Source organism: Eschrichtius robustus, chromosome 11 (assembly GCF_028021215.1).
Source record: "Eschrichtius robustus isolate mEscRob2 chromosome 11, mEscRob2.pri, whole genome shotgun sequence".
Taxonomy (NCBI): Eukaryota; Metazoa; Chordata; class Mammalia; order Artiodactyla; family Eschrichtiidae; genus Eschrichtius; species Eschrichtius robustus.
In genome coordinates this window covers 67,304,468-67,322,887 of record NC_090834.1, presented here as the reverse complement: position 1 = coordinate 67,322,887, position 18,420 = coordinate 67,304,468, and the positions used below count along the sequence as shown (strand labels likewise).

Genomic DNA, 18,420 nt, shown 5'->3' with positions numbered 1-18,420 from the left:
TACTTGTGAAAAAAAGATAAAGGGGGAAAAAAATTTCTGGTTTAGCATTATGCCTCAAAAATCTAATCATAGTCATAATTCTTATCTCTAGTAAATAAGGATTTAGAGCCTAACCCAATTGTTATATAATATGTAACAAACTAGGGAAACTAGAAATAAAGTTAACCCAAACCCCTTAAAAGATTCAGAATTAAAGCAACTTATTTTTTTCTGCATTGCTTATTCAAAAAAGCTTTTCTTAGATATATGTACTGTCCTTCCATAGAAAGGTGCTCTGCAGTATTTAAGTTAAAATGCTCACACATTTTTATATTATAGCCTAAATAACTGTCAAACTCAACCTGTGACAAAGGAATAACAATAATAATAACAGCATGTCACAGGATCAGGTGTTAAAAATCTCAGTGTTTAACAAAAACATGCACTACATAAGTTGATATATAATGGTAGCAAGTCTATGTATTTCTGTATTTCAGTTAGCTATATAAAGGGGTGTGTGTGTGGTGAGTGAGTAAGAGAGAAGATGTTCTCTATAACATGATTTTCTACTTCTACTTTATTGCATTTACTGTGGATGAGCCTTCTATAATAAACCATCCTTTAGGGATTAACATGTGTTTAAGTATACAAAATACAAAGTCACGGACAAAAGCCAGTCAGTAAGTTCTTGGCACTTCAGTCAATCCTTACAGCCTGCCACGTAGCTCAGAAACAATTCCTTGCGTTTCTGCAAGCTTGCATCACAACTGCTTTGTCATGGGCTTGGAAGATTAATGCTTTGGTTATCAGAGAATTTATTCTACATCAAAGTTCATAATGCATAGGAATGATAAAATAGCATAGTAGTTAACTCTGGAGGGAAAGGATGTTCAAATATAGTGCCAATTTTAATTTCTTAAGTTGGGTTAAAGAACACAGATGTAAAAAACAAAAAACTGGCACCTAGTATTCCGTAGCCACACACTGTGAAACAGGAAAAAAGAACAGAGATTCCAAGACTATAAATGTTATATAAATGGTCAAATTCTCAGACAGGTAAGCATGGGTTTAGCCAGGGGGAAAAAAAAGATACACAAATACATAAACACAAGAAACAGACATAACAGTAGATATTTCTGGGGAAAGCTGGGAGGTTAGAAATTAGAAGTAGGAAAAACAAACTGTCGTTGTATAAACTTTTTGAACTATACAATTTTCCTATGACGTGCATATTTCAAAATTACAATCTAAATAAAAGTAAAATAATAGGATGAGGAAAATACTCTGAATCTGTAAGGCAACAGTAGAAGTAACTTTGGTTACTTTGCCTAACAATCCTAAATCACATTTTAGTTTGGGTTTGATATACCCAAAACCCCTTCTTTAAGGGGCAGACGTAAATAAGAACAGATTGATTCAGGAAAATGGATCATATGGAGCTATCTGAATTACATATAACAAGTTAACTTACTTTGAAATATAGCTTTAAATATCTGATACTCATCAACAGGGTTATCTTCATCATCAATGATCGTGGAATAGCCTTCCAGGGCAGTTTCTTCAGCATCATCTTCTTCCCAGTCTTCATCATCTCCATCTTCGCCCGCCTGCTTAGCCAGGATCTCCAAATATTCTTGTCCATCTTCATCAATATCATCTTCATCACTCCCCAGTTCCTCTGCCAAGTCATAAAAAGGTGCTCTTGTTAACACTGGAATATTCTGTTACCCACTGTAACTCAATGACAGTGATCATTGTTGGTGAATTACAAATCACAACTGAATAAATTCAAGGAAGGGGCTTCCCTGGTGGCGCAGTGGTTGAGAATCTGCCTGCTGATGCAGGGGACACGGGTTCGAGCCCTGGTCTGGGAAGATCCCACATGCCGCGGAGCAACTAGGCCCATGAGCCACAACTACTGAGCCTGCGCGTCTGGAGCTTGTGCTCCGCAACAAGAGAGGCCGCGACAAGTGAGAGGCCCGCGCACCGCAATGAAGAGTGGCCCCCGCTCGCCGCAACTAGAGAAAGCCCTCGCACAGAAACGAAGACCCAACACAGCCAAAAATAAATAAATAAATAAATAAATTAATTAATTAATTAAAAAAAAAGTAGGTAAACATATATTTTAAAAAAGAAAAAAAAAGAAAAATTCAAGGAAGAGTTCCAGGAATTGGTGTTTAAATACATATTCAGCAATAAACAGAAAAAAAAATTCTCATAGAAATCTAAGAAAACTAACCACAACTGTTAGTACTAGAAGTCTGAAAAAGGACTGTATAATATGAGAACCAGCACTTGGTGTGCTCTGAGACTTATGGTATATACCAAATCAAATACCAACAGTAAAGTAAAATAGTTTGTTATATCCACAGAATACCTTTTATGAGATTTTTTTTTTTAAAAGGCTGGCTGGCTAAGATAGTAAATGATAAAAGACAAAAATGGCAAGTGTCATATTTTGAAACCATTACAATAATTTCTTTTAAACAACATCCTATCAGTTTATATTCTTGTAGTCTATACTGTCTTACAAGTGAAATGTATTAGCCAACATCTAATTAACTTAATTTTACAGTGTAGATATAGCTAGATTTTAGCACTAATAGACAGATGTTTACCAACACTAAAAACCTGCCAACAGGGCTTCCCTGGTGGTGCAGTGGTTGAGAATCCGCGTGCCAATGTAGGGGACACGGGTTCGATCCCTGGTCCAGGAAGATCCCACATGCCGTGGAGCAACTAAGCCCGTGTGCCACAACTACTGAGCCTGTGCTCTAGAGCCCGTGAGCCACAACTACTGAGCCCGCATGCTGCAACTACTGAAGCCCACACGCCTACAGCCTGTGCTCCGCAGCAAAAGAAGCCACTGCAATGAGAAGCCTGTGCACTGCAACAAAGAGTAGCCCCCACTCGTCGCAACTAGAGAAAGCCCGCGTGCAGCAACGAAGATCCAACACAGCCAAAAATAAATAAATAAAATAAATTTTTATATATATATATATATAAACACACACAAAAAACCTGCCAACACTGGAAACTATATACGCCTAGAACTGCTTTACATAATGGTGATAAAGCTGAAAGTTCCTGCCTTCATGGACCTTACACTCCTGTTCTATGAATGAATGAACATGAAAGTACTTGGCTATGATCCCACATTTCTTTAGGAGAAGGGCTAAAAGAACAAGTCCAGTGATATTTCTAACTAGGTAATAAGACTGGCTTCCTCCATTGCAAATCCCTTACCCGTTTCATCATCATCTTCAGCTTCATCATCATCATCACTGTCATTCTCGTGTTCTGCATGGCAGGCATATGCTCTTTTTAATCCATTAAATAAAAGAATAAAAGCTGGCAAAATCTGTCCAGAAACCTGATTTAAAACTTGTGGTATTTGTTCCATATCAATAAGAGCACATAGGCCCAGAACACACATCTTTCTGTCGTGAAGCCTAAAAAATAAAATAAAATAAAACATTTCCTTCTTTTCCTTTAAAAAAAGATTTTGCAGAGTTCCTTACAAAGTAAATAAAGATCCAATATATGTCACTTACCCCAAGAAACAATCAACATCATTAAGCCACTGTGTAATAAAATGATTTGTAACTGGTTCAACATTATTAGGGAAGCGAAGATTTTCTAAGGTGTTGAGAAGTAGATGTGGATTATAATACAAAGCTGCAATGGCAACTTGCAGGCACATTGTTCGAAGTTCACTTGTCTTCACCTCTCTTGTCAGTCTCTCTAAAGCTGCTTCCACGAATAAGGGAATACACTGTAGAGAAAGATAGCAAAACATTCCAAAACTGTAAGTAAAGCAGCCGTTAACTACCCACCCATATTAACTTTCTTGTTGCTCAACTAACCCCCCTTCCATTAAATGATGCAATTTTTATTGTTGAGCCATTTCAGTGGGAAATCCAATTTTAGAGAAAAATTAGTCTTCACTGAGCTACTAGAGCCCCACCACAATAGCAATATTGGATTCAAAATATTCCTACTGACTAACCTTATTGTGGTAATCATTTTGTAATATAAACATTTATCAACTCATCACACCGTATACCTTAAACTTATACAATGTTATCTTTCAATTATGTCTCAATAAAGATGGGTTTTCAAATTCCCGTTGAAACGGACCATGGAAATTTAATGACTAAATCTATCTTATTGCAAAGTGATAGTGTGGCAAACAATACTCTCACAATATACTTAAAAAAAAAAATCTTGTCAAAACTTACCTTGCGTAACAAGTAGCCATAAAACTTGCCAGTCATATTTCCATACATATTAAATATATGATCACTATTAAATATTGGTTAAATTTTAAATGAACAATTTTAACATGTTATCTAGGTGTCATAATAAACAACATACAAAATATATAGAACAAATGCCCAAAATGAAAAAGTGAAGGGAAAGATTCCCTCTCTGAATCCTCCAACACGAATCATTAATAGCTTCACTGACCTGGTCAATGCCACGCCCTTTGCACTGCAGAATGATGACCTCTAACAATTTTGCTGCATGACATTCTGCATCTTCTCCTGCAACTCCTGTAAGAACCTGATCAATACAAAATATAAACTGCAAGGAGGCGTCACAAAACCTTCAATCAGTCTATAGCTGCTGAAGTATTTAAGGTATTCTAATTAATATGAGTGACTGCAATAGTCATTGTACAGACTATAGTCTAAAGCACCCATAAAGATTTGGAGTTATTCGTCTGTAATACTGGTCTACATAATCAAAGCACATCCCATGTACTGCCATTCTGGACCATAGCAAGTTGGCAACCACTATGTCTAAAAAAATATTGATAATGGAGTGTGAGATGAGCAGGAAGTAGAGGCAATCTGTTGATGGCAAAGGCTGTCTCCAGACAAGAAATAAAAGCATGGACTTGATGTGCTCATGAGCACTAGAGGAATGTAAGGGTTAAGGATAAGGGTTTTGGAATAGGAAAGTAGATGGTATAGATATCTCTGTTCCCAGAGTATTAACATAAACAATATAATTTGGCAATAAATAATAACATAACTAGATGATTATTTTGTGACTAAGTGTTCAGAAAGGAATGACATCGATGAGGACAAACACATCTAAAAACTTCATGAAGCGAAATCATTTTTTAAATGCCTGGTGTTGGGACTTCCCTGGTGGCGCAGTGGTTAAGAATCCACCTGCCAATGCAGAGGACACGGGTTCGAGCCCTGGTCCGGGAAGATCCTACATGCCACGGAGCAACTGGCCCTGGGCGCCACAACTACTGAGACTGCACTCTAGAGCCCGCAAACCACAATTACTGAAGCCTGTGCGCCTAGAGCCCGTGCTCCGCAACAAGAGAAGCCACCACAATAAGAAGCCCGCACACTGCAACAAAGAGTAGCCCCAGCTCGCCCCAACTAGAGAAAGCCCAAACGCAGCAGCGAAGACCCAACACAGCCATAAATAAATAAATAAATTTATTTTAAAAACCCCAAACCCAAACATTTATAACTCCAATTAAATGTCAGAGGGCAGACATAAAACAAATACTTGTCAAAGCCATTACTGAGAGATCTAGAAATCAAAGCCATTTTCAGTTTATAACTCTTAAAGCCCTTATTCTGTCAGACCCATATGATAATATGTTCACCATAATGTGGTACCACGTCTCTTCACAACTTTGTACTTTTTATAGCACCAGCCTCACATGCTTATATTAACTAAAAGTGACCTACCTTTTTGCACATACTGTATATCATTTCAAGGTACTTGGTATCAGACAGAAGTGTGTCTGTATCAACTGTTACATAATTATGAAGCAGAGGCATCATATCTGTATTAATAAAAAGCATCAGTTAAGTATCTTTACTAACATATATAGTGTGTTTCTGAAAAAATCTCAGAAAAAAAAAATCAAGTCTGAATGTTCTGTCCCTAAAGTTCACTTTTAATTATTTAGAATTAAACGTAAAAATGAGGCTATTATTAAAGTGCATTCTTTCATATTTAGTAGTTAAAGATTATACAAAGAAGACTGACAGGGGGCAGAAGGTAAGAATGTGTGTTAAAGAAAAAAATCTCAAGTGATAACTAAATCAAAATGTATACTGGAAGACTGACGGGGCAGAAGGTTAAGAATATGTGTTAAAGAAAAAAATCTCAAGTGATAACTAAATCAAAATGTATAATGGAAATCAATGGTACGGGTCATCTTTGAGCACTAATTGCTACTGATAACTTATCCAAACAACAAAACACTTAGAATATTCAAGTTTGTATTCAAGTGATACACTAAAATTGAGTACAAATGGGGAGGAATCCTCAGTATTTCTATGATGACTTGACTTACCTGTAAAGTAATCAAAGCCATCTTGCTGAAAAACCTCAAATACCAGAGGTAGTAGCTGCCACATCTGTGGAGACACTTGTTGACATGTCAAACTATGTGCTAAAGAGAAGATCTCTTCGTAGAATTCTAAAAGAGAATACTGAATCATTAGGACAATGCTTGCTCATATGAAATAGTAGTGTATTCTTAACACAATCAGAGGTATATACCTAAGACATGCTGTTGTAAAACAGTTCCAATGACCTGTAAGCAGATTCCTTCAAGCTGCTGGGTTATCTAAAAGAGAAGAAAAAAATCATATGAAATTGTAGCACACTGAATGAATTATTAAATAATGTATAATAATTCAATGCATTTCAATGTAAAGTCAATATTGTGAACAAATTAATATTTTAAACCTTTGTTTCAAAATGACTCATATTATGAAATTGTGAATCAACATGGGTATGAAATTTAATGAAATACCATTACAATGAGACAAAGAAAGAACATGCATAGTTTACCTATAAAGAAAAAAAAATTTCCTGGAAAAATGCAAGTAAGTATGAAAATAAAGGAGCCACATCATTCTGCAGAGACTAAAATCTTTTTGTGTGTAAACATAGATTAATTCAGGCCAGATATAATTGAGTGTAATTGAGATGTAAATCAGTAGCTTACTGAAAAACTATTTAAAATAAGGCATTATTCCTACCACTCCCAGTAATTTTTAAGCCACCTCCATTTATGTAATAGTAAGCTAGGCCCCCAAGTCATACAAGATAGACAGAAAATACAAACTCCCCTTTTGTCAGTATGGTCCTCAATTGGATCCCAAATCCCTGAAAGTCATCAGAATGTTTAAAAAGTGGGGGAGAGGAAATAAGATAAAATTTACTAATCAGATATAGAAGCAGGATATCCATTTCGAATACATATACTCAATACATCTTCAGCTCTTCAAATATAGTAAACAATTGATTTGTTAACCGTAAGGTAGCTATAGGATTCCTCATGGCTTCTAGCTAGCTCCAATTATAATCTACAAAAAAAAAGTTTACTGAAAATCTCATGTTGCAAAAGGCAGTTTGTAGATAATCTGAAAACATGATTTATGGATTTAAATATCTGCATTGTAATTATAAACAAATTTAGAACAATGCTTACTTCTAAGGGAAGGGAAGTAGGGAAATGAGATTAAGAAGTGGTGCCCTAATGGTTTCAATTACATCTATCTGAAACTTCTTACTGGAAGTCTAAGGACATACCATGGAATGTTAAAAATCTAATAAATTTAGGTGGTGGGTAAGGGGTACTGGTTAGTTTTCTATGTTTTTTACTCTTTTCTGTATGTTTTAAATAATTCCACTTTTAAAATTTATGATTACAATTCGCTTACCTTTCCAAAAGACAACAGTAAAAGAAGAAAACTAGGAAGATGATGGTGATGGTTGCACAACAATGTGAATGTACTTAATACCATTGAAATGTACACCTAAAAATGGTTAAGGTGGTATATGTTATATGTATTATACCCTAACTAAAAAAAATTTTTATTAAAAAGGAAAACTAGGAAGAATATGTTTTCCTAGGAATCACCATAATTTTGGATCTGAAAAGGTAACCCTAAGAGGGAGCCAAAACCCAGAGCCTTGAGGTAAAGACACCGTGATACAAATACCTCCTTCCTATTCCTTTTAAAATATTTGTAAGGTACCTACGCAAGCGTACTAGTTAAAAGATAGCAAAATCAAGGTATGTGAGAAGATGACCAGAGAATAGGTAAGTCAGAGCCCTCCAAAAAGCATAGAACAGTTGATGAAGAATGGCTTGAAATGCCCTAAAACCTTTACAACACTGGATCATTTTCTTACTTCTTTATGATCTTCAACTACACTAAGAAGTGTGTCGATGGTATTCAGGATTCCCATAGCAGTAACTGCTTTGTCATCACTTCCTTCTTCATCTGGCCCAGTCTGGATTACTTGATTAAATGTCATTGCCTACATTCAAGAGAATGTAATTAAGGTTTGCCATTAAAGCAGTATAAACATGTTTTTGTCTAAAACTTTTAATTTTTAAAATGTTCTCACTGGGACAGCACAACTGATCAGCATTTCCAAATCAATTAATATTATTTAAGAGCTTGGGCTCTATAATCAATGGTACTGCTCTGCCACTTACTAGGTCACCTTAAACAGATTACTTGACCTCTTTTTCCTGACATCTCCGTAATACTGTGAGGCAAGGCATAGAAAGTGCTTAATATTATGAATATTTTTATTTAAATTACTGGCTAACATTTGACAATGCTCAAATACTAGTCATCAAATAATGGTCATCAAGGTTTTTGTTGCCATTGAATTCAATCATTTTGAAAAATTCTGAGCAAAGTTATTAGTTATGAGGAGTCATAATAATCAGCTTTTTATAATGCAATATACTTTTAATGAACACTACTATATTTATCCAAATGTCTTTACCCACTTCAAAATCAGCTGTTAAAAATATCCACAGCAAATACCAAGAGTTAGATTCTTCAAACCTCAGTATTCAGCAAGAATATAAACTGCACCAAGTAAACCACTGTATAGAGAATATGAATGGATAATTGTTGGGTACATGTCCATATTTTCTATTACCCTTAAATAATTTACATCGTTAATTCTCAGAAGTTCAGGGCTATGTACAATAGACAAAGGTCAACTATGAAATAACTATTTACACAAATTTCACTTTAAAAATCTACTTATAACTATTATCTCTATCTTTCAGTTGGTCCAAAGCATTCCAGGAAACCACACAAACAAGGTAGTCATGATGCAATGTGAGTACAAGTAAACAGCTCTGCATTGTAGAGGCATACAGCTCAGGTGTGAATCCCAGACCCACCCCTTCTAATTTGGGCAAATTACTTAACCTTTTTATACCTCACATTTTCTCTCAGTATAGGAATATTCCTCACATAGGATTGTGTGAGAATTAAATGAGTTAAAATATATATCAAGGGCTTAGAATGGTGCCTGACATACAGAAGCTCTGTGAAAATATTTACTGTAATCTAAGTAATGCATAAATGACTGGTTCAAATAACATACCAAATGTTGTGTCATTTCTACTGCAATAGGAGTAACTTCTTCACTATACTCGCAGATCATTTTCTGAATTACATTGGTAAGATCATCATTTTCTGTTTCTCTTATAATATGAAGAAGAGCCTGCATGACAGGTCTGATGAATGGTGTGATGTATTCTTTAGCTGTAAGAGAAAGAGAAAAAAACTTTTGGCCAAAACAGCTAAAACTCCTTAAAACCTGGCACAACATATACCAAAGAGTAAACAAGAAATCGTTTCAAATAAAAAGGAAGACAATGTATCAAATTTCTAGAATTATGCCTTGTACAATTATGTGTAAGCACATTGCACTATTTTTGAGATATAAATCCTTTACCTTTCTCTTGATTGCTGATCAGCACTTGAAGTGCAATGGCAGCTTCCACTTTAACAGGCATTTCCCTATCATCAATCAGACATCTTCGTGTCAGCTCTAGGGCTGTTTGCAGGTTCTGGTCACTTTTGAACTTCACTTCACAAAAATAGTGAAGGACCCAGCAAGCCTTTTTTAAAAAAAATGCAGTGAGTTACTATAAGTATCTTACATTAAATTCCACCATGTGACAATATCTCTAGTGTCAAAGTTCTATGTGTGGGAATTTGGAGGCTGGCCAGTGGTAGATATGTCCAAAGACACAACACTCGACCAGTACTATGGTCCCAACTTACTCTTTGGCTACATGATGTTTGTGTGGATAGCAAGATCTGAATGCAAAACACAGACAGACACTGCTATCAGACACAGATGAAAACTATGCACACATTATGAGCAGCCATTTAAAGACTTACACGAAAGTCTAGATTAAAACATGGCTTTAAAGTGAACATTTAAAAGTTTCCATACAAAAGTCCACATAAGCAGTTATTCATTACTAGACATAAATGTGTAAATCAATACAGCTTTAAAACATACCCTCGCTCTCATGTAGCCTAGTTCACTGCTGAAGAGAGGGAATACATGATTCTGCAACATATATTCCATCTGATCTTTGTAGATCTTTTTCTGTAAAAATAAACAAAGTTCCAAATGCAATCATCTCAAATGCCAAATAGATACACAAGTTTTAAAAATGACTACTGATGTTAATATAAAACTATTATAGTGAAAGAACCTCTCTGGAAAGGTTCTAAATGAACAATACAACATAGATTGAGAAATATCCTGCTCTCAGGGTAATAATCTGGATATCTAAAGATACTCCTGTGAATCTTAAAATAGGATATTTTCTAAACGGTAACAAGTTTTTAAGAAGAGTTCCTTGAATTGCATATTAAATCAACATTAAAAACTGACAACACTTAAAAAAACGAAAGTGACTAATGAGACATGATAACTAAATGCAACTTGGGATTCTGGACTGGATCAGGGACCAAACAAAAAAGGACATTAGTGGGAAATCTTATAAAATGTGAAAGGGGTCTGTAGATTAGTTAATAGTATCATATCAATATTAATTTCCTGGTTTTGAGAATTGTGGCGTGGCTATCTAATATGTTAACATTAGAAGAAGTTGGGTGAAGAGTAATGGGAACTATTTTTGCAAATTTTCTCTAAGTATAAAATTTAAAAATATAAAGTTAAAACAAAAACCTGAATGTGCAAAGAGAACACACTCAAGACTCCCAGACACAACAAATAACCACATAATTTACCCTTTATAAATGAAGAGAAGAATGGGTGGACAGATATAGAAAAGCTGAAAGATACACAAAATATACCGACAAATTAATGGTGATGAATTCAGTGGAGCATCATATGCAGCAAGGTTTCTGGGAGTAGGATGAACTGTGTCTAAATATTTACTTACACCTTGAAATAGTTATCATTTATTAACTTTAAAGTGAAAACAAATTTCAGACCTTATGAAGTCAGATGAAATGTGTACAATTAAGGTGAGGTTTCTAAACATACATCTAATCCAGTCAGTCATTCTTTACCAGAAAATGTGTGCCACAAAAGCATGATGTTCCTAGGCTGTGAAGGGATATATTCATGTTTACAAATTTCCTTAAAGATCAATTTTCTGAGAAGAAAAAAACACTACTTTACAATTGTCTTGCAACATGAAAAGAAGATGACTCATATGCAAAAAGAATTACCTTCAGCACAAGCAACAGCAAAAAAGTATAGAGGACATTATTTCAAAATCAAATTAAATGTGTACTTCAAAGGACGTTATCAAGAAAGTGAAAAGATAATCCACAGAATGGCAGAAAATACTTGCAAACCACAAACAGTTGATCTTTGAATAACGAGGGGGTTGGGGTGCTGACCCTCTGCGCAGTTGAAAATCTGCATTACATTTGCAATTTGACCTGCATATCTGTGATTACGCATCTGCAGATTCAACCAACTGCATATCATGTAGTTCTGTAGTATTTATTGTTGGAAAAAAATCCACGTGTTAAGTGGACCCAAAAACAGTTCAAACCTGTGTTGTTGAAAGGTCAACTGTATATGAAAAGTTTCTAGTATTTAGAATATATAAAGAACTCTAACAATTCAACAATAAAAAGACAAATAACCCAATATAAAAATTGACAAAAAGTTTGAATAGAAATTTCTCCAGAGAAGATATACAGTGGACAATAAGCACATAAAAAGATTCTCAACATCATTAGCTATTAGGGAAATGTAAACCACAATGAGAGTACCATTTGACACCAACTGGGATGGCTGTAATTTAAAAAGACAGATAATAAGAAGTGTTGGTGAGGACATAGAAACTGGAACCCTCACACAGTGCTAATGAATATATAAAATGGTACAGCCACTTTGGAAAACAGTCTAGCAGTTTCTCAAAATATGACCAGCAATTAGACTCCTAGGTATGTATTACCCAAAAGAAATGAAAATGTATGTCCACAAAAAAATGTGTACAGAAATGTTCATAGCTCCATTGTTAATAATAACCAAAAAGTAGAAACAAATGTCCACTTACTGATGAATGGATAAATAAAACGCAGCGTATCAGTACAATGGAATATTATCTGGCAATAAAAAAAGAATGAAGACTGACACATACTGTAACATGGATGAACTCTGAAAATATGCTAAGTCAAAGAAGCCACTCAGAAAGGACCACATGTTTTATCATTCCATTTATATGAAGTGCCCAGAATACGCAAATCCACAGAGGAGACAAAAAATAGATTAGGGCTAGGGCTGGGAGATTTGGGAGAAAATGGGGAGTGACTGATAAAAGGGTTTCTTTTGGGGATGATGAAAACGCTTTGGAATTAAGAGTTGATGGTTGCACAGCTCCTTGAATATAAGAAAAACCACTGAATTGTACACTTTAAATGGGCAAACCATATGGTATGTGAATTGTACTTCAATTCTGTTTTATCTCAACTTCTGTCATTAAAACAACCTAATTGTGCTTGCGCGTGCGCGCACACACACACACACACACACAGAAATACCTTCAGAAGTATTTCAGCTAAAGAGCCAATCATATGCAGGGCTCCATCTTTTTTTCGAGGATCAGCATTTGGTTCTGTAAGAATCTGGTAGCAAAATCCCATAGTCTTTTGTAGTACCTAGATTAAAAGAGAAAAGTAATGCTTTATTGGATATCCGAACAACCCTTTTAAAACATTGACGACAAAATGACCTATATGGCTACCATTAAAAACTAAATGTTCGGGATTAGCAGATACATACTATTATATACAGAATGAATAAACAACAAGGTCCTACTGTATAGCACAGGGAAATCTATTCAATATCCTGTGATAAATTATAGTAGAAAAGAATATGAAAAAGAATGTATGTATATGTGTAACTGAATCACTATGCTGTACAGCAGAAATTACCATTGTAAATCAACTACACTTCAATAAAATAAATTAAAAAAAAAAACCCAAGTGTATATCTGAACATATTTTAAGTATTAAAGCAAAAGTTATCCACATATTAAATAACCTACCTCTTTCCTCTTACTACAAGCTGTAAACAAAAGTGTCTGGGCAGCAGTGGTAGGAGAGATGAAATCCTCAAACACATCTATAGAATAAATTTAAAATTAATACAGAAAATAGTAATTTCAATTTTTTCAACAAACATTTTCAAGTAATTTACAAATGATGCTCTGTAACAACAACAAAAAAGGACCTTAAATTTTTGCTAAATCTTCACAGAAGACGAGCATGAAAACAAACCCAGATCCCCATATAACTTTGCAAAAGCCTAATTCCTTGTCTTTCCTGTACAAATTAAATCTTAATCCATCAACTTCTCCCAATAATTATTTTCTTTTATACAAAACCCCACTACTGAATTTTCACAATGGGGTCACAAAAGTACAAACGACTGAAAGTACATAAGATCTTAGTACGAAGAAGGACTAATACTCAACATTAGCCAAATTACAATTCTTTAGTCCCATGCAGAGACTCCAGCTTCCAGTATGCGTCGTCTCCATTTCCACACACATGATGACTGACATGGAATCCAAAAGTATAGTTTAGACACTTAGTGTGTAAGGTGTAACCTTGAATTTCTAACAGTTTTGGCATGTGCCAGAAGCATATTCAATAATCATAACTACTAACACTACTGTATTTGTGTCTGCTAAAAATAAAGATTATCATTCTCAAATGCCAAAACTAATGAATAGCTTCCTGAAAGTCTAAACAATGAATAAATTGCATTAAAACAACAGAAGATTTTTCAGTTCCTAAGATGAGGCCTTAATATTCAAGGTTTACTATATACAAATTTAACTACCGACATACTTTGCTTCTAAAAAAGCCAAAATTCCTTACCAAACTTCATGCGTATATATTCATAGGGGTCTTCTTGCCAAAGTTCCTCATCAGCATCTGTATAGCACATCAATGGAAAAATAACATCTTGGATAATGCCCTGTAATTTAAAAGTTAAGATAAGTTGGTCTTCAAATTTAAACTTTCAAATTTCCGTTAAGTGCTAAAACAAAAGTAACTCTGCAGTTTGTGTTTTAAAGCTTAACATCAAATTTCAGTAAAGCATTTAATGCATTTTCAGATCGACTATCAATGTACATATTCTTACCCTCTGTGCGACGAGTCATTATAAGACATGTGTACATAGGTAGCAATTAAGTATTCCGAGAAAATGCAATGTGAAATTTTAGTCCATCAAACCCTACAGTTCTAAATAAAGCAAATAAATTACATTGGAAATAGTACATAAGCAAATTAGCCTCAAAAGTAATTTGGTGAAATAGTCCTTTGCTTATTCCAAATTACACGATGTTAACTAATCATGTTAAACTAATCATGATCCAACAGTAAGAACTTAAAGGCAAATTTTAAGATAACAGTTTCAGATTAAAAAATAATCTGAATAACCACAATATACCTTTTATAAAGTTTGTCAGGATGTTGCATCATTTTCCTAATGTACAATTACCAGAACTAGACTAAGTAACACAGGTCAACAAAAAAATGCACTTTTTCAACCTTTTTGGTAATTAATGTTATTTCTATTATATTTTCTAGAAAAACAGTTCAGATAGAAAATTATTACTTGTATATGAGGCTTCAGATTCTTCCAGGTGAGAGCATGAGAAACTCCTTGATTAATATAATTTAATGTCTGTTGTAAAACTCGAGGAGCCATATATTGCTTCTCCTTGTACTGATATAACACTTTCAATAAAACCTTTGAAAAAAAAATTTTGATCAAAAAACAAAGTTTAAATAGAAAGTTTAACCACTTACAAGCTAGCAAAAACATCTGACACTTCTTACCCAGGTCATTATCATAAAATAACCACCATATTCTTTTAAAAAGAAAGTAATTTTTTAAATTATATATTGGAGAACCATATTTATTCCCAAAGTATTTAAAATAAACAAATTGAAGTAACACTGTGTGTCAAAGGACTAGTTTGATTAAGTATAAAAAAAAGAGAAAACCATATGCTACTTGTGGAACATACCACAATATTCTGAGACAGCACTATATTGTTAAAATCAGCTTCTAGGCAAATCTTACCCAAACCATTCACCTACTTATTTAATGTCTTCCAAGAGTTCTAATGTAGCTTCATACTTGAGAACAGCAGTTGTCAAAATATGGTCCACAGACCTCTCAGAGGGTCTGACAGGTCAAAACTATTTTCATAATAATGCTAAAACATTATTTGCCCTTTTTACTGTGTTGGCATTTGCATCAATGGTACAAAAGCAGTGATGGTAAAACTTCAGGTTCCTAACATGAATCAAAGGAGTGGCACTAAAGTGTACTAGCAGTCATCATATTCTTTACAGCCACATAATCGCAGAATAAACTTTCCTTAGGAATGTCCTTAGTGAACCAGAAATATAAATATTAATAAATGGGAAGTATACATATAGCACTTCTGCTACATACCAAAGTACGATGGTTGGAAGAAAAGCTGAAATAGTAGTTTTTCCCACCAAATATTATCATAAGCATGAAAGAAAAACTGATAGACAAATTATGATGATTTAGATTTGTGTGTGTGGCAGATTTTTTTCTCAAAAATGAACAAAATGAGCCTCTCACTTCAAGGAAACTGATAATATGTTACTGGTGTTAAAATTTGAGCTTTCAAGCAAAACTAGAATTCTCAAAATCTTACACCCACCACTTAGATCCACTTGACAGCTTTCCAATATTTAAAGACAGTTAGGAGATCAGTGGTGATATTAATGACTGTGATTTTTTAAAACTACATAAGGAAATCTATAAACATTTAGAAAATCGGCATAGACTCAATAAGTCAACATTTTCCAATGACCAGGGCAGGATGTTACAAAATCACATATGGATAAAAGACCCATTCAAAGTGCAATGGATGTTAATGTAACAAGATGAAATGTTTATTGTTACAGTTTCAAACTCTAAATTACAATTAACCTTTAAGAAAATACCATTGCCAAATGTTGTTGTGATATCAAAAATTTCCCCAATTATATGAAAAGTATATTAAAAGTCTTTCCTTTTCCAACTTCTTATCTTTGAGACCAAATTATCTTTATTTACTTCCATTAAAACAAATTGAAACAGAATGAATACGGAGGTAGATGGGTATACAGCTGCCTTTTATTAAGGCAGACATTAAAGATATTAGTAAAAATGTGTAACAATGCCATTTCCTCCTGCTAAAAAATTTTCATTTTGGAAAACAATTATTTTTAACAAAAACATGTATTCTGGGCTTCCCTGATGGCGCAGTGGTTAAGGATCTGCCTGCCAATGCAGGAGACACGGGTTCGAGCCCTGGTCCGGGAAGATCCCACATGCCGCGGAGCAACTAAGCCCGTGCGCCACAACTACTGAAGCCTGCGCGCCTAGAGTGCGTGCTCCGCAAAAAAAGAAGCCACCGCAATGAGAAGCCTGTGCACCACAACGAAGAGTAGCCCCCGCTCGCCACAACTAGAGAAAGCCCACGTGCAGCGAGGAAGACCCGACGCAGCCAATACATACATACATACATACATATATACATAAATAAATAAAATTTATAAAAAAACAAAACAAAACATGTATTCTGTTAATATGTAATAGGTTTGTTATTTTAAAATAAATTAATACCATTAAATTTAGTTTCAATTTTTAATACAGTAAATATCACAAGGTATAACCCACATAAATGGAAGGTTGTCGATGTTATCAATAATTTAAGGGTGTAAGGAGGTCCTGAGACCATAACATTTGAGAACTACTACAGTGTTCAAAATGTTAAAGTCTGGTGCATGCAATCTTTGAATGCCAAAGAAACTAGAAATAAGCAAGACAAATTAACATTATAGTGTCATGTTTCTACTTGGAAAAATTATCTTAGACTTACTTGTTGGACACCAACAGCAAATGCCTTCAGAAATACTTCAGCAAATTCATTATACTCCTTGGAAACATTGCCAGGGCTTCCATATCTAAAAGAACATTCAAATGCCCATCATGTCTTCATAATGCTTTATAACAGCACTTATAAAAAAAAAAACAAATTCTTGAAAAAAATAAACTCAAAGTATCATATATTGAGAAATGTGTACCTTTCAAAAAGCCTTGCTAAGATATGTAAAGCCCACTTCTTACATTTCCACCATGGTAACTCAGGTCTATCATCTTCTTCAACTTGTAGTGTTTCCTTTAAAGAGACATTTATTTAATGATAGACAATACAATCTAAAAGGAATAGTGTGAGTTCAGAACAGACTCACAAAAACATGAATCCTCCTCCAATGATGGCCTTTCATAATAAAAGGCTAGAACAGGAAAAGTATTAACCCTTATTTAAATATAAGAGGCACTTCACTTCACTACTTAGTTACAAAGGACATGCTTTCTCAAAGTCTTATAAAAGTTTAAACTCAAACATTTTAGTCAAGATCCAAATAATATAAATCAAGGTCATGGCAAGTAGCTTAATTAAAACTAGTATAGTTCAAATCTAAAGGGCATGAGAAACTTCATTTTAGAAATCTAGTTTCAAAAATATTAGTATACATACATAAATATATATGTATGAGAATGTTCATTTACAAAACCATTTGTAACAGAGAAAAACTGCCAAGAACTAAACATTCATTAACAAGGGGATGTTTAATTATGCAACATCCATTAAAAGAATGAATTGGTTCATTATATATTGACCTAAGATATCCATGACATATTTTTAAGTTAAGACAGAGAAATGAGACTGTGGAACTACCAAAACTCCCATACACTTCCAGTGAGAGCAGTGGTAAAACCACTTTGGAAGTTATTTATAAAGTTAGACATATACATTCATAGCAGCCTTATTTGTAATCTTAAAATCTTAAAACCACCCAGATGTCCATCAACTTGTAAATAAATAAACTGTAGTACATCCATACAATGGGGTACTACTTGTCAATAAAAAAGAACAAACTACCATAGCACAACATGAATATATCGTAATATTAAGCAAAAGAAGGTAGATACAAAAAATTACCTTTTTATTAGATTTTAGAACAGGTAAAGTTAATCTATGGTGCTAGAAATGAGAATGGTGATGGTAGGGATGAC

The 18,420-nt window shown here is 34.2% G+C and overlaps 1 protein-coding gene and 1 non-coding gene across 2 annotated transcripts in view; both read right to left on the bottom strand.

The window, feature by feature from the left end:
• The window catches only part of IPO7 (importin 7), a 46,136-nt gene that overhangs the window by 2,419 nt on the left and 25,297 nt on the right, over positions 1-18,420 (bottom strand). Inside the window, exons 7-23 of the mRNA XM_068554110.1 lie at positions 17,424-17,518; positions 17,219-17,303; positions 14,926-15,060; positions 14,181-14,280; positions 13,343-13,419; positions 12,837-12,953; positions 10,324-10,413; positions 9,748-9,913; positions 9,394-9,554; positions 8,170-8,298; positions 6,526-6,592; positions 6,317-6,442; positions 5,703-5,800; positions 4,450-4,545; positions 3,534-3,754; positions 3,226-3,431; positions 1,451-1,657 (exon numbers count right to left, since the gene is read on the bottom strand). Of these exons, the coding sequence (XP_068410211.1) occupies positions 1,451-1,657; positions 3,226-3,431; positions 3,534-3,754; positions 4,450-4,545; positions 5,703-5,800; positions 6,317-6,442; positions 6,526-6,592; positions 8,170-8,298; positions 9,394-9,554; positions 9,748-9,913; positions 10,324-10,413; positions 12,837-12,953; positions 13,343-13,419; positions 14,181-14,280; positions 14,926-15,060; positions 17,219-17,303; positions 17,424-17,518 (2,176 nt within the window). The remainder of the gene's footprint in view (positions 1-1,450; positions 1,658-3,225; positions 3,432-3,533; positions 3,755-4,449; positions 4,546-5,702; positions 5,801-6,316; positions 6,443-6,525; positions 6,593-8,169; positions 8,299-9,393; positions 9,555-9,747; positions 9,914-10,323; positions 10,414-12,836; positions 12,954-13,342; positions 13,420-14,180; positions 14,281-14,925; positions 15,061-17,218; positions 17,304-17,423; positions 17,519-18,420) is intronic.
• On the bottom strand, positions 9,997-10,180 carry LOC137772718 (small nucleolar RNA SNORA23). The gene has a single exon (XR_011075523.1). It is a non-coding gene; the product is annotated as a small nucleolar RNA SNORA23 (small nucleolar RNA).